Here is a 13,602-nt window from a genome sequence, read left to right as displayed (position 1 = left end):
CGATTGTGATGGCTATGGACCGATATCGCGTACAAACCACTCGGCTTTTAAAACAAACGAACTATATGTAAAATGAGAAAATGTCTAAAAGGCGAAAAACAGCGTGAAAAGCGTAACATTTTTTGAAAATGTTTTAAAACCGACCACCGCCGCCGCGAACGTACGCGATTGGTCGCGCTATAGGGAATCGACGGGATTTATCCGGCGGACTGGGGAAACGGAGCGGTGTTTAATTTTTTCCACTATGAATTCCTTATAGAACAGCTGTTTTTCTTGTGAATTTATAGTATTAGATAGATAGACATATAGATATATTATTCACTCTTTGTTCTATGCCGTATGTTGCCCGGGTTTTCTTATCTGCAGCGCACTCTAGTACTTATTTATTAAACTACAACAAAATATATTTAATCATTGAGGTTATGTTGTTTTCTATAAATTTATCATTTATATTCAATTTTTAACAACAATCGTCAATCATCACTATTCACCTGTAAAAGTAAAAATTATTTGTCCATCATTAATTTATTTGTTACTTCCCTTTAATCTAAGGCCGAGCTTACATCTATTACGGTAATTTTAAGAAAGTTATAATTATATTAACTAAAATGCCAGAAGGAGAAACAGAGGTATTGTTATGTTAACTGAATTAGTATTTGTATTTTAAATTTTTTTTTATAAGCACTTAATGTAATGTTTTTACTTATTTTAGCAAGAATTTCTTGCGACATTCCAAGAGCAACTTGATTTCATTCGTCATTCTGTAGGTCAAAGAATCTATGTTAAGATGCACAATGGCCGAGAAATACGTGGTCGGCTTTATGTAAGTATTAATATTTTTTTAGACTGTATTCGGTAAAATAATTATCCAAAGATATTACTTTAAATAATTCAGTAATCAACATATAGTTCTAGAAAATCTAGAATAATGATTCAATTGTACCAATACTACTATACAATTTTTGGCTTTGTGTTTATCTTTAATTTATCTTACTAAACTATCAACTAATTAATTGAAAATGTGTACTTTTAAACAAAATAAAAAAATATGTTAATTTTTTAGGCTTTTGATCCGTTTTTAAGCATGGTGTTAGGAGAAGCTGAAGAGACTATTACGAAAGTTGAAGTTGATGAAGAAACATTTGAAGAAGTATATAAGACTACTATACGTCCTATACCTAGGCTGATTATTAAAGGATTTGGTGTTATGGTTTTGTCTCTTTCTTCTACTACATCATAATGTATTTTCATTTATCATTTAATATTACATAAACCAACTTGTTTATATAACAATTTTATCAAATTGTGGTTATAACAAATATTTAATATTAAATTGATTAAGTTCTAATAATATTGAAAATATATAAATATTAATATCAATTAATGTATGTTTATTTTTTAAATTTAAATTACAATGTCCCCATTCATGAATTTGTCATGTAAGTCAACATTAAAATTGAGTATTTTTAACTAAATAATAATAAGAACGATAATGGTGCAATTAGTTCCAAACTACACCTCAACAAGTGTCGTATTAATATGGTTATTATTTGTTTGCAAACTATATAATATAACTGTTGACAGTAATTATTTGTTTATAATAAAATTAAAATTATGAGCAATGTATGAAATCTGAAAGTTAACAATATTAATTTTGTTTTTCATCAATTGTACAATACAGAAATAACTAAAATATTTATTTTAAAGTAACACAAACACACAGACGTCATATTCATTATGTATAGTACAATGTAGTATTGTAAACATAATTTGTACGTAAATGTCCCAGAGTACAATTATTTATATTTTTGTTTAATAATAAACAACAATAAATGCTTATAGTAAAAGGTAATCAAATCTTTAATTTCACATTTCCAATGCTTGTTGCCTGGGTTAGTTATAAATCAAGTAGAAACGTTGCATTTCCGAAAGGCTTTGGAACATACCCATGTTTATGTCTGATGTAACTCCAGGTATGTCCTGTCAACAAGAAATTACACATGTTATAATTAGAACAAAATATACTTAGTTTTTAAATTAAATAGTTGTTTAAGTTTATTTGAACCATACTTACATTTATTGTAGATTTGACTTGATTTATAACTGCATCTTTCCTAACACTCTAAATGTTGTCACCAATCAACAAATCAGCTACAACTATGTCATCGAATTCATCTAATTGACTCGTCAACCATTGTACTACAGCTTGGTTGTTATCCCACAGATAAGACTGTAAAAAACAAAATATAATATATTATCAAACACCATAAACAATATTTCTAATAGGACTAATATTAGAAGTATTAATTGTATTTTTGTGTTTAAAATTATTTAGATAAACTTACATTTATTTTTATTATAATACAATATAGAACGAAAATTTAGATTTAGACATAAGCGCCAAAAAGTGTAAAAATAATTAACAGGTATGTGTATAAATAGGGAATAAGTGACATTGAGATTTAAATGTTAGCATAAGCGCCATAAGACTTTACTTTATGGGGCCTAAGCGACAACATCATTATCATAGTTAATAACAGAATTTAAATTAAAACACTATTATCTGTTATCGGTTCAGTTCACAATAAAAATAATAATAATAAAAAAATAATAAAAATAATATGTTGTAATCTTCAAAATGCAATATTGTATGAAGTTACTATCATTTTATTCCAAAGAGAATATTTATCTACGTTTCTATTAAAAATAACATGTCATATTGTCATTAATTTATATAATACTATTATCAATGAAAATTAACTATGATAAACTATTTGTTTTTTAAAAACATTATACATTTTGGCACGAATATTCACACAATAAGAATAAAATTAATAGGACATAAGCACCAAAATACCAGTACTAAAATTATAGGTAAGGAAATAAATGAAACATAAGAACCAAATTATATAATAACACCCAATTCTAACTGATATAAATGTTTTAATAACAAAATGGAACAAAAATTGTCTTAAATAAAGTACAAGTTATCTTTTTTTATAATTATCATATTTTTCTAAATTAAAATATAATCTAAAAATGTAATTATTGTTAAAAAATAGCTTTTTGGCTTTCCTGAATAATTTCGAAAATGTCGCTTATGCCCTGTAGCATTGTCACCATTGATATTATAAAAATAATTTGATGGTTAAAATATAGATTTAACTTGTAAGATTTACTTCTTCAAAATCAAGAAAGAGATTCTCCAGATTGATACTTTCTGTAGAGGTTGTATAGATTGTTGACAAAATTCTCCATGTATCTTACCAGTTTCATCTTCCAGTGTCTTAAATAGCAATAATAGTGTCATGCATTAGATAGGTATTATAGTTCAATCTGAAATGAATAAAAAAAAGTTGGGTAAGTGGATGTCACTGTGCTGTACTACAGTAGGTTGCAAGTGGCCAGTGGGTCAAATTCAACTTACAGGCTATAATAAATAATAACAATTTAAAATATCCAAATTAAGAAACCGTTTCCACTAAGAATCGTTTTTTCTTAAACAATGATATTTTATATCTTTTAATTTGTTTAGTAAAATTAATTTTACATTGTCCCACTTGTAACCTACTGTACAGCAGAGCGACATCCACTTACCCGCTTTCTTTTTATATTGGTAAGGTATGGGTTTTTTATTGATTGCCAAGTTCTTATTGGACATAATAGCTACAAAATTAAAAAAACATGAGTTGTTACAATTTTAAAAAAAAAATCTGATAGTATTAACTAGTAATTATTGTTATTAAGTAAACACTAGATACTTATCAAAAATATTGATGATTGTTATTTGTTATTGTATCTACGATTACACATTTAAGTACCATTTTTTGCAAGAGTGAATTTAGTTGTGTATAAAATAGGCCAATGATTTTTGAAAAATATATTCATCATTTCCATTGGGTTTCAGTGTTCACTTAGTTATTATCATTATACAAATTAATTTCTCTTTAATTATTAAAAAAATCAACCAAGACTCAATAATGTCTAAGATACTTTACATAACAATTAATTTTTATGTACAAACATAGGTAATTTAATACTTTACAAAAATATTTTTTTTAAAAAAAACTAACAAAATTGATGGCAGACAATACAACAACTATTATTATTTTTATTTTAATAAATAATAATAAGAAGATTATTTTGTTTAAAGTAACCCTGTGTTAATATGCTTCAACGTAGAGAAAAAAGAAAAAAACCCCCAGTGTCTATAAAGGCCAACTAAGTATAAACTATAAATATCTATATCTCACTAAGGGGTTTTCATTTTAATAATTATACATCTAAAAAATAATAAATATTAAATAATAGAAATAAAAAAAAATTATGAATTTAAAAAAATATTCATGAAAATTCATACATGTGGCCCAGGCGTAGCAAAATACGTACCAAAATGTCTGTAAAAATAACAAACTATCTGCCTTTATTATCTAACGCAGAGAGTGCAGCAATTGTGTCATTTCTTCTGTAGTACAGCAAATACGGCATACACGGGGGTTTTGGCTGACATACTTCTTTGTTGGTGACAAAACATACTGACGCGTCATCAAACCGTAACCATCATGATAAACAACTTGAAATACAAACAAAAAATATTGTTAGTTAATATTGGATATGTAAAATCGTACTTGTTTGTTTTTATAAAATATTTAAGCATCAACCATACTTATTTAGAATTATGATGTATGAATAAATTTAATTCTAAAACACACAAACTTGAAATATTATATCAGCTAATCTTAATACACTCATTCAAAGAATACAATTTTACAAACACTTAAATAAAATGGGAAAAATAGTAGTCGGGAATCATGTCAATAGTTAAAAATACTAGTTACGATTTGTTAGTTTTATAGAAAAATTCTATACATAAAACCAAAGATTATCTTAGGCACATTGATACAACAAAATAGTCATATGGGCTTAAATGAAACCGGGTAAAAATATAATTTGGCTGGGAATGAAATATAAAAACTAGCTTTAGTTACTATTTCAGCTATTTCTTTAGAAAAATTCATAGATAGAAATATTCTATACACACAAACCGAAGATAATATACCTGTCCTTAGCACACCGGTACAACAATATGTAATTATATGAGCCGGCTTAAATGAAATGGGGTTTCAATTGGACATGTATAATTACGTTAAAGATGTGTTTACCTGCAAAGAGTTTATACTGTCTAGTCTTCATGTCAATCTTGGAATTTTTTGATATGAGCCCTGCATTAAAAAACATTTTTAATCAAATGTTTAATTAAATTAGTTAATGTTGCTATAATATATTATACTTGAAATAAAGATTATATCTATTAAGTTTCATTATTTAAATTTTTTACTGTGTAAATGTTAATGTTTATTATTATTTAAATACAATATAAACACACATACTGAAAGATGTAATTTTCGTTATTCTGACCATATAATATTGTTGTTTAGTATATGCAAACTGTCAGATAATAGTTTTGATTTTCCACTTAAGTACACTAGTTGAGTATGAATAAAAAATTATAAGTAGACTAAAAGTGGACAGGGGCAGGGTACTTCATACTTAATGTAATAATAATTATTAAACTAACATTATTTGTATGACACTATACTAAATTACCTCAACGTTCTCTTAGTCTGGGGAACATTGGTCTCTAAGAGACAAGCTTACATTAAAGGATGAGCTTAGTCTACATTCACTTTCACTTTTGAGGGCATTTTTAAATTCTCGGTGAAACATATACAGGAGAAGTATAGATAAGAGTAAATGATTCAAATGCTGCCATACAACCTGTTCTTTGATAAGTTGGGACATACGGCAATGGAGTTTTGGTTAGCAATTCAATATTTCAGAACCATCAGCTCTAGAGTTGATCTTATTTTGTTGACTATACACAATAAGAATAGATATAAAATTATATTTATTAGAATAGTTTTAGTAAAATACTATTATAAGCTTACTGGTTTGGATGAGAAGAAGGCAAAAGAAATGGTATTTCTTCAGACAATTCCAAATGTTGCAAACATGTAAAACCATATATGCAATTACGTCTTACATAAATCTAATCAAACGTCAAATTATAATTACTAATAGGTTGCTGAATATTCTAAAGTCTATGTAATTATTATTTCAATAACTTATATTACCTCTAATGCGGCATTGCAGACTGCACGGTTTGAATGGTAAAATAAGTCTTATAGGATATCAATTATAAAAGTTTCGGATTAGATAAGTTTTCGTAAGTTGTCTGGATAAAAATCACGACCATACTTATCAACTACAGATATAAATATTGTTTCCATGTGGTTACATCTTAATTAAACCTAACCTAACTGGTTGTACAACAAATTTTACATAATTGATTTGTATTGAAAGCCTAGGATTAGAAAGATAAGGATTTTCTTCTAGTAAATTATATACAAATCTTAAAATAAAACGTAAGACAAAACATTTCCGCTTTAAAAATACCTATAAAATGTAACTAAAATATTACTTAAAATCAAATAACCACATATAGTTGTAGCTAATAAAAATATAATAAAGCAAAGGTATAAATATAATATTTATTATTTTAACAGCTAATTTTAATTCAATAATGTTGTATTTTGTACTGTATAATAATTTACAATCTATTTTCTAATCATATTTCATGTAACTTTTGACTACTATTATGTTTATGTGTAAAAATATATCCCACATTTTAAAAACGATGTCTTCCTTCCCTCCAAACCTTGATTAAAAATGTTCAACTTGAACAGAAGTTATAAGAACTACAAAATTAAATGTTTAAAACAATGACGGAATATAATATGTATATTATATACATTTGATTCATTTTAATTTGCTATAAGTTTTAAAATCCATCAATAAAATAACTTCAATAATACTCCTATAATAAGTTCAAAGTTGATTTAAATCAACAAACTATTTAGTTTAATACGTAGGTACATTTAATTTATAAAGGGTTTGCGTCCTATGATAATATATCAGATAAATCAGGCTACTCTAGATAATACAGAAAGTAAATTAATTACCTATTCGATACTACCTATCTAATCAAATAGGTACTGAATGTATTTTTTACAGATTGTATTATTATAAAAAAAAATTATTTAGCCCTCCAGTTTTATGAATCCATGTGTTTAACATTGTCGGAATATACAATTTTAATGGCCAAAATTCTTAAAAATGCTATTTACATCTATAATAATAGTTAGTTAAAAATGTCGTATTTTTATTTTTTAAGATAATTATGTAAAATGTGCGCATAAATTAAGGAAGTCGGTGTTAAAATTATTATTTCCATTTTAGTGCACTAGTTAAGTATCAATATAAAACTAAAAGTGGACAGGGGCAGGGCACTTCATACTTAATGTAATAATAATTATGAAACTAACGTTATTTGTATGACACTACACTAAGCTTTTGAATATACATTTCCTCAAATGCTAGTCTCAAGAGTCAAATTCATGTACCCAAATTTCAAAAACAAATCTTATAATGTACAAATAGATTTGAAGAAAATAGAAATATAGAATTTGTGTCTTAAGTAATATGATGAGCACTTACTAGGTTCAATTTTGAGATCAACAAAGAACTCCACGCTTTTTACAATTTTAGTCAGTTTTTGTTACTTGTATTCAAAACATTTAAGATGCAATAATAAGACCTTAGGTAACTCATCAATAGTAACTCGTTGGTACGCATATAGTTCACGGTCGGTTTTCGGACAAGTTAATCCTTTGAGTGTGTCTTTATTGACTAGCATGTCCTAGCACTTCCAGAATAGATTTTGCTTTCTAAAATTAATATACGTTATGTATAAAAAATGATTGATATAATCATTCATTTGTTTCACAATTTCACAATACCACAATATCTAGCTTAAGTGTGAAGAAAGGTTCAATATTTTTAGTCGGTTTATTTTCACCATTTATCACTGTGTGAGTACGTAGCTGGCCACGGAATATCTCAGACAATGGAGTCTTTTTCCGTAACTGTTCTTCTGGTCACCATTTTATGTTTACCGTTAACTTCCTAAAATATAATAATAGTTAAATACAAATTTGCAAACTTACACTAACATAATTTTAAAAAAAAATGAAAAGTACTAACCTTCCTTTTGTTATTATTATTGATAACATCTACTTCAGCTTGCGTTTCATCATTGTTTATGTTAGATTTGCTCATTTCAATTAGCTGGAAATAGTATGTTTATTAACAGATACATGGTAGCAAGAATTTCTGACTTACATCAATCATTTCATTGTTAATTCTATTAAGAAGATAACACATAAACTCTTCAGCATCTTCTTGGCGTCCTTCTTCAAAAGCCGGTAGTATTTTATAAACATTACTTGGATCAAATACTGGACCACTATCAGGTGTTTCTTGAGTAGCCACAGACGTGGCTTGACATTGCTGTTGAGTAGTTTTACCATTTTTAATGATTAATTTTTGAAATAAATTCTTCAATGAATTGAACCCTAATATTCAAAATTAAGTTATTATTTTTGATTTATACATATTAATCTCCTTATACAGAATAAATAGTACCTAACCCATAGTGCGTACCCATTTAATATGCATTGTGAAGAAGTTCAATTTAATTTATTAAAATAAGTATAGGAGTTCCCCTTATCTCAGTACCATTATCATATAACCAATCATGATCACGGTCACAAAGTATAATACAATTTAGGGACGGGTACAGTTTTCCCGATTTTGATAACAATTGATAACAGCGAACTTGATGAGAAAAAAAAAATAATGCTTATGCCAACCTACAAAAGTTAGAAAAAATCCCAATTCCCGCGGCGTTGACCAGCGAATAAATCAAAAATATAAAAATCTTTTTCATATGATTGAAAAAATGTATAGCGAGAAATTTTGCCTTCTATAAAATAAAACCCTGTTTAGTTAGCTTTTAATCGGTGAAGTTCGGTTTTTATCATTTATTGATCAATGATCATTAATCATAATATATAATATTCATATTTTAAATTTAAATTTTAATACTTTTAACTTTATACTTTATACCAATACTTTAACCTCTATTCTATGCTTTATACTTCACACTTTCACAGTAGGTACATACTCACGATTACTAGTATTATTATTTAAATTTTTGGAGTTAAATGCAGCTTTAATATTAGTGAAAGTATACTTACTGTGCTATAAGAAATAAATTTAATATATAATAATATGTTAAATGGGCCAAACAAACCTAACTATATTTAATGAAAAGGTATGAATGTATGATGCCTATAATTATTCTCAGATTTAAATACTACTTTGGATATTATTGTAGTAAATTTTTAGTAGATATTCATAAAATAAATTTAATTTGATTATTTTTAACTTTACAATTCCACAATTCATATTGGCGCAAGAAACTAATCTATTTATTTATATAATATTTAGAAACAAAAATAAGAATTCATATTTGTTGTTACTTATTAGTTATTACTTATATCTATATGTTTATAGTTTTTTAAATACTTTGTAAACATAATTATTTTTTGGGACAAGTATTTCAGTAAGTAATAGGTATATTCAATGATTATTACTAACACTTCTGTTTTTATTGAAGATAAACTAAACTTGTTATAGGTATTATGTAACTAAATGGCAGATCGCTACATGCAATAGGCAGTTTCTTCACAGTTTTATTAAATCTTCATTCTAATTATATTTATGTACATATTCTTACTGTATTAAATATATGATTAAACATATTAGGCCACTGAATCATTCAATTTTATTTCTGTTTCAGCCTGGATTGTAGTACAAAATCGACAGTATTATTTCAACAAGATATTTTTCTTTACATTATTAAAATGATTTAAATGGCAATGAATGTTTTTAATTTTGGTTTTTTTTTTTTACTAAAAAAATAAAATAAGTACTTTAAATTTATTTTAATTCCTAACCTTTCAAATTATTCATAGTTTTTAGTTGTTTAAGGTTTAATTTTGTTGTGTGACAATTTCTTGTTTTTAAAATGTATTAACTGTATCAATCTATTAAGTATTTATAATTTATTGGTATATTTAGAAAAAATAAATTTAAGTTTAATGCAATTTGCAATAATTAGGTGTTATAACATAAAGAATGATAAGTGTATAAAATATTTAACCCCATAATTTCGATACCTTTATTGGATGTTAAACATGTACTCCAGACTATACTATTTAAACACACTTCCACGTTTGGTGACTATCAATAGACCAAACAGACTACTTTATTCACTCAAATAAATACACAATTAATAGAAGGTACTACATAGGGATTTTCTAGTACATAACAAAATGGGTATTCTTTTCTCCTTATAAAGATAATGCTGTATAACACATATACAATATAGTCCATATTAAGGGACAATGTATATAAGTACCTATATTATGTGAGCAAACATAAATTTACTGTCACTTTTTCAGTAATATTTGTGTTTGTAAGAAATATGGACAATGGCTGACCCCTGTTAATTCATTTTTTATTGTTAACTTCATTTCAACACCATGATGAATAAATATATATTTATATAATTATGATATTTTGACAAATTACAATAATACTATGACATATTTATTATTTATCAAACTTAATATTATATTACTTTTTATATTAAAAAATATTATTGACTTTTGTTACCCTTCAATGTTATACCTGTAGCTAAATGCATGTCTGCATTCTCCTTTTGCATCATCCTTGATGTACCTGTTCTATGCATAGTTAGTTTATAGGCGTATGGTTTAAAGTATAGATGAATTTAAATTTGAAAGCAATGATGAATTAATAATTGTTAAAATGTAAGTTAAGTCTCTAGGTAGCACAATTATTTTTGGAGTTGCAACTAAATAGTAAATAATTAAAATCAATTTCAAACAAGTTTTGGAAAAACTATTGAGAATTTCGGAAAATGACCTCTAGAGAACCTAACCAACTTCAAATAAGCTCAAATTATTCAATCGAAGATTCAGTTTTTATAAATGCACTGTGCCTTAGTAGGTACTTTGAAACTTGAAAATTGAAATTACTTTTCTAATTGTTATCTAGTGACGTGTATTTTATTTTCCTTGTACTGTTACCTAGGGTGGTTTTAAAAATGAAGTACCTATTATGTTTTTTTTATTATTTTATATTACATCATATTTTGTTTAAAAATATTTTAAAAAAACACTTTTACTGTTACCTAGGTGGTAACTAAAAACATTTACTACATTTTTCGTAATCTTAGTACTATACTTGATAAAATACAATTGAGAATAATTTATATTTCACTGGTTCAATGAATTATTACTTATGGTTTTGAGAGTTGGGGGTTTGCTTATGATGTTCACTTACATAACTAAAAGTAACTATAAATTAATTAATTTAATTTCTATTAAAGTTACTAAACTGTGCAAGTATTCTGATATTATGTGTATAATTTTGAAAAGCTATTTAAATAATGTTTATTATTACTTGTATCTAAACATAAAAATATTGTTAATACAAGATTTAGAAAAATGTAAATATAAGTATCATTTAAAATATGCCTAGATGTTGTAAATCTTTTGGTCTCAAAAACTTGTTAAATAGGAAATACTGCTATTATTAAAGAAAGGACTTATATTGAATATATATATAATAAGAATTTGAAAAACATATTAAAAAATTTAAATTCTTCAATAAAAGTCCTATCTTTATGAAACCTTCAAGGTTCGAAGCAGAAGCGTCCCTAGACTAGTTTCCAGTTTTTAAAAGTGTATTAACTCAATTGTTAATGGGGTAAATGTTGTGATCGAAATTTGAATTTTCAAGAAAAAAAAATGGCGAGAAATTTTGTTTTGCCAATTTCTCAAACTTAAATACGAGACGCAGCTATTTTTAGAACAGAAATTTGATCTAGAGGTATCACTGCATTGAACCTCGGAGATTTCAAGACGATACGATCAATATTGAAGTTTTTAGGTTTTCTTGATATATTACGATTTTGAAAAAACCAAATCCTTCAATAAAATTCCTATCTTTATGAAACCTTCAAGGTTCGAAGCAGAAACGACATTAGACCAGTTTCCAGTTTTTAAAAGGTTATTAACTCAATTATTAAGGGGGTAAATTACATGTTCAAAATTTGAATTATTCAAAAATGAAATTGGCGGGAAATTTTCTTTTGTTAATTTTTCAAACTTAAGGTCGGTACGCGACTTTTTTGAGAATAGAAATTTGATCTCGAGGGTTGACTGCTTCGATCCTTGAAGGTTTCATAACGATAGCACTTATATTGAATGATTTAGGTTTTCAATAAAATACGAATTTGAAAAACCTATTTAAAAACCTAAATCCTTCAATAAAAGTCCTATCTTAATTAAACCTACGAGGATCGAAGCAGAAGCATGCGTAGTTCATTTGTCATCTGGTAAAAGTTTTTTTAACTCAAATATTAAGGGGGTAAATTAAGGTTCAAAATTTTGAATTGTTCAAAAAAAAAATTGGCGGGAAATTTTCTTTTGTCAATTATCCAGCCTTAGGGTCGATACGTGATTTTTTTAAGAACAGATATTGGATATAGAGGGGTCACTGCATTGAACCTCGAAGATTTCAAGACGATACGATCAATATTGTAGGTTTTAGGTTTTCTCAATATATTACGATTTTGAAAAAACCAAATCCTTCAAAAAAAGTACGATCTTTTTGAAACTTTCGAGGATCGAAGCAGAAACGTCTCTAGACCAGTTACCAGTTTTTAAAAGTTTATTAACTCTACTATTAAGGGGGTAAATGTTGTGATCAAAATTTGAATTTTTTAAAAAAAAAATTAGCGGGAAATTTAGTTTTACCAATTTCTCAAACTTAAATACGAGACTTGGCTTTTTCGAGAACAGAAATTTGATCTAGAGATGTCACTGCATTGCACCTTAAAGATTTCAAAACGATACGACCCATATTAAAGGAGCTAATTTTTGAAAATGTACATCCAATTTTGTGTTGTTACTTGTTACCTCAAATATTATATTAGAGTTAATTGACCTATTATTTTATAGGTTTTAATATTTTATTCTTATATGCCTATCGATTTACATTAATAAATAATTGCCTACTAGAATAAATGTGAAAAAAAAGTTCAAAACAATTATTACTTAAAACGTCATACATACGTATACCATAAGGAAACGTCTGATTATACGAGTAATCACATATTGCGTTTTTCAACTTTTTGCTTCTCCGATTACGGGCGAAATAATGGTCGCACGTATTTCAACCATAGAGCCTTTTTAAATCCTCGTACACCAAAAGACAGGAATCTCGAGTTTCTTACTGATCAAACGAAAACCTAAAATCCAAAATACACGTAACTACGTAATTTTTTAAGTACAAAAAACACTTGAAAAATCATAACTCCCGAACCAAAAATGGGATAACCTCGATCTTGGTATCCATCGATACGGCGCAAAGTCTTCCATAACGTCCGACTACAAAAAAAGGCTCACCGCTCTCAAAATCTAAGTGTCCGTACCGGAAACCCCGAAAAACGCAAATTTTAAATTTCCGAAGCCCCAAAAGACGGAGAAAAACGGCTCCTATGGTCTCGACACCTGAAACCGAATTTGATCACCGACCTCCAAACTA

At 26.9% G+C, this 13,602-nt stretch overlaps 1 protein-coding gene and 1 long non-coding RNA gene across 3 annotated transcripts; one reads left to right on the top strand and one right to left on the bottom strand.

Annotated features, from left to right (window-relative positions):
* The first annotated feature begins 505 nt into the window (after positions 1-505).
* Positions 506-1,240, top strand: LOC132949521 (U6 snRNA-associated Sm-like protein LSm3). Its single transcript, XM_061020463.1, has 3 exons — positions 506-629; positions 713-823; positions 1,064-1,240. Exons 1-3 carry the CDS (start codon positions 609-611, stop codon positions 1,238-1,240), a joined length of 309 nt encoding a protein of 102 aa, XP_060876446.1. The 5' UTR covers positions 506-608.
* Positions 1,241-1,399: 159 nt separating this feature from the next.
* Positions 1,400-8,684, bottom strand: LOC132934651 (uncharacterized). 2 transcript variants are annotated; one of them, XR_009663053.1, is made up of 12 exons: positions 8,545-8,584; positions 8,242-8,474; positions 8,104-8,187; positions 7,860-8,025; positions 6,135-7,787; positions 5,949-6,049; positions 5,163-5,875; positions 4,390-4,573; positions 3,598-3,666; positions 3,180-3,336; positions 2,075-2,230; positions 1,400-1,980 (listed from the first exon to the last, which is right to left on the bottom strand). It is a non-coding gene; the product is annotated as an uncharacterized LOC132934651 (long non-coding RNA). The 2 variants fall into 2 exon arrangements; XR_009663052.1 differs by having other exon boundaries at positions 5,949-7,787; positions 8,563-8,684.
* Between the last annotated feature and the right edge of the window lie 4,918 nt (positions 8,685-13,602).

This window comes from Metopolophium dirhodum, chromosome 1 (assembly GCF_019925205.1).
Source record: "Metopolophium dirhodum isolate CAU chromosome 1, ASM1992520v1, whole genome shotgun sequence".
NCBI classification, from domain to species: Eukaryota; Metazoa; Arthropoda; class Insecta; order Hemiptera; family Aphididae; genus Metopolophium; species Metopolophium dirhodum.
The sequence above is the reverse complement of the archived record's forward strand: the minus strand, read 5'-3'. Positions and strand labels throughout refer to the sequence as shown.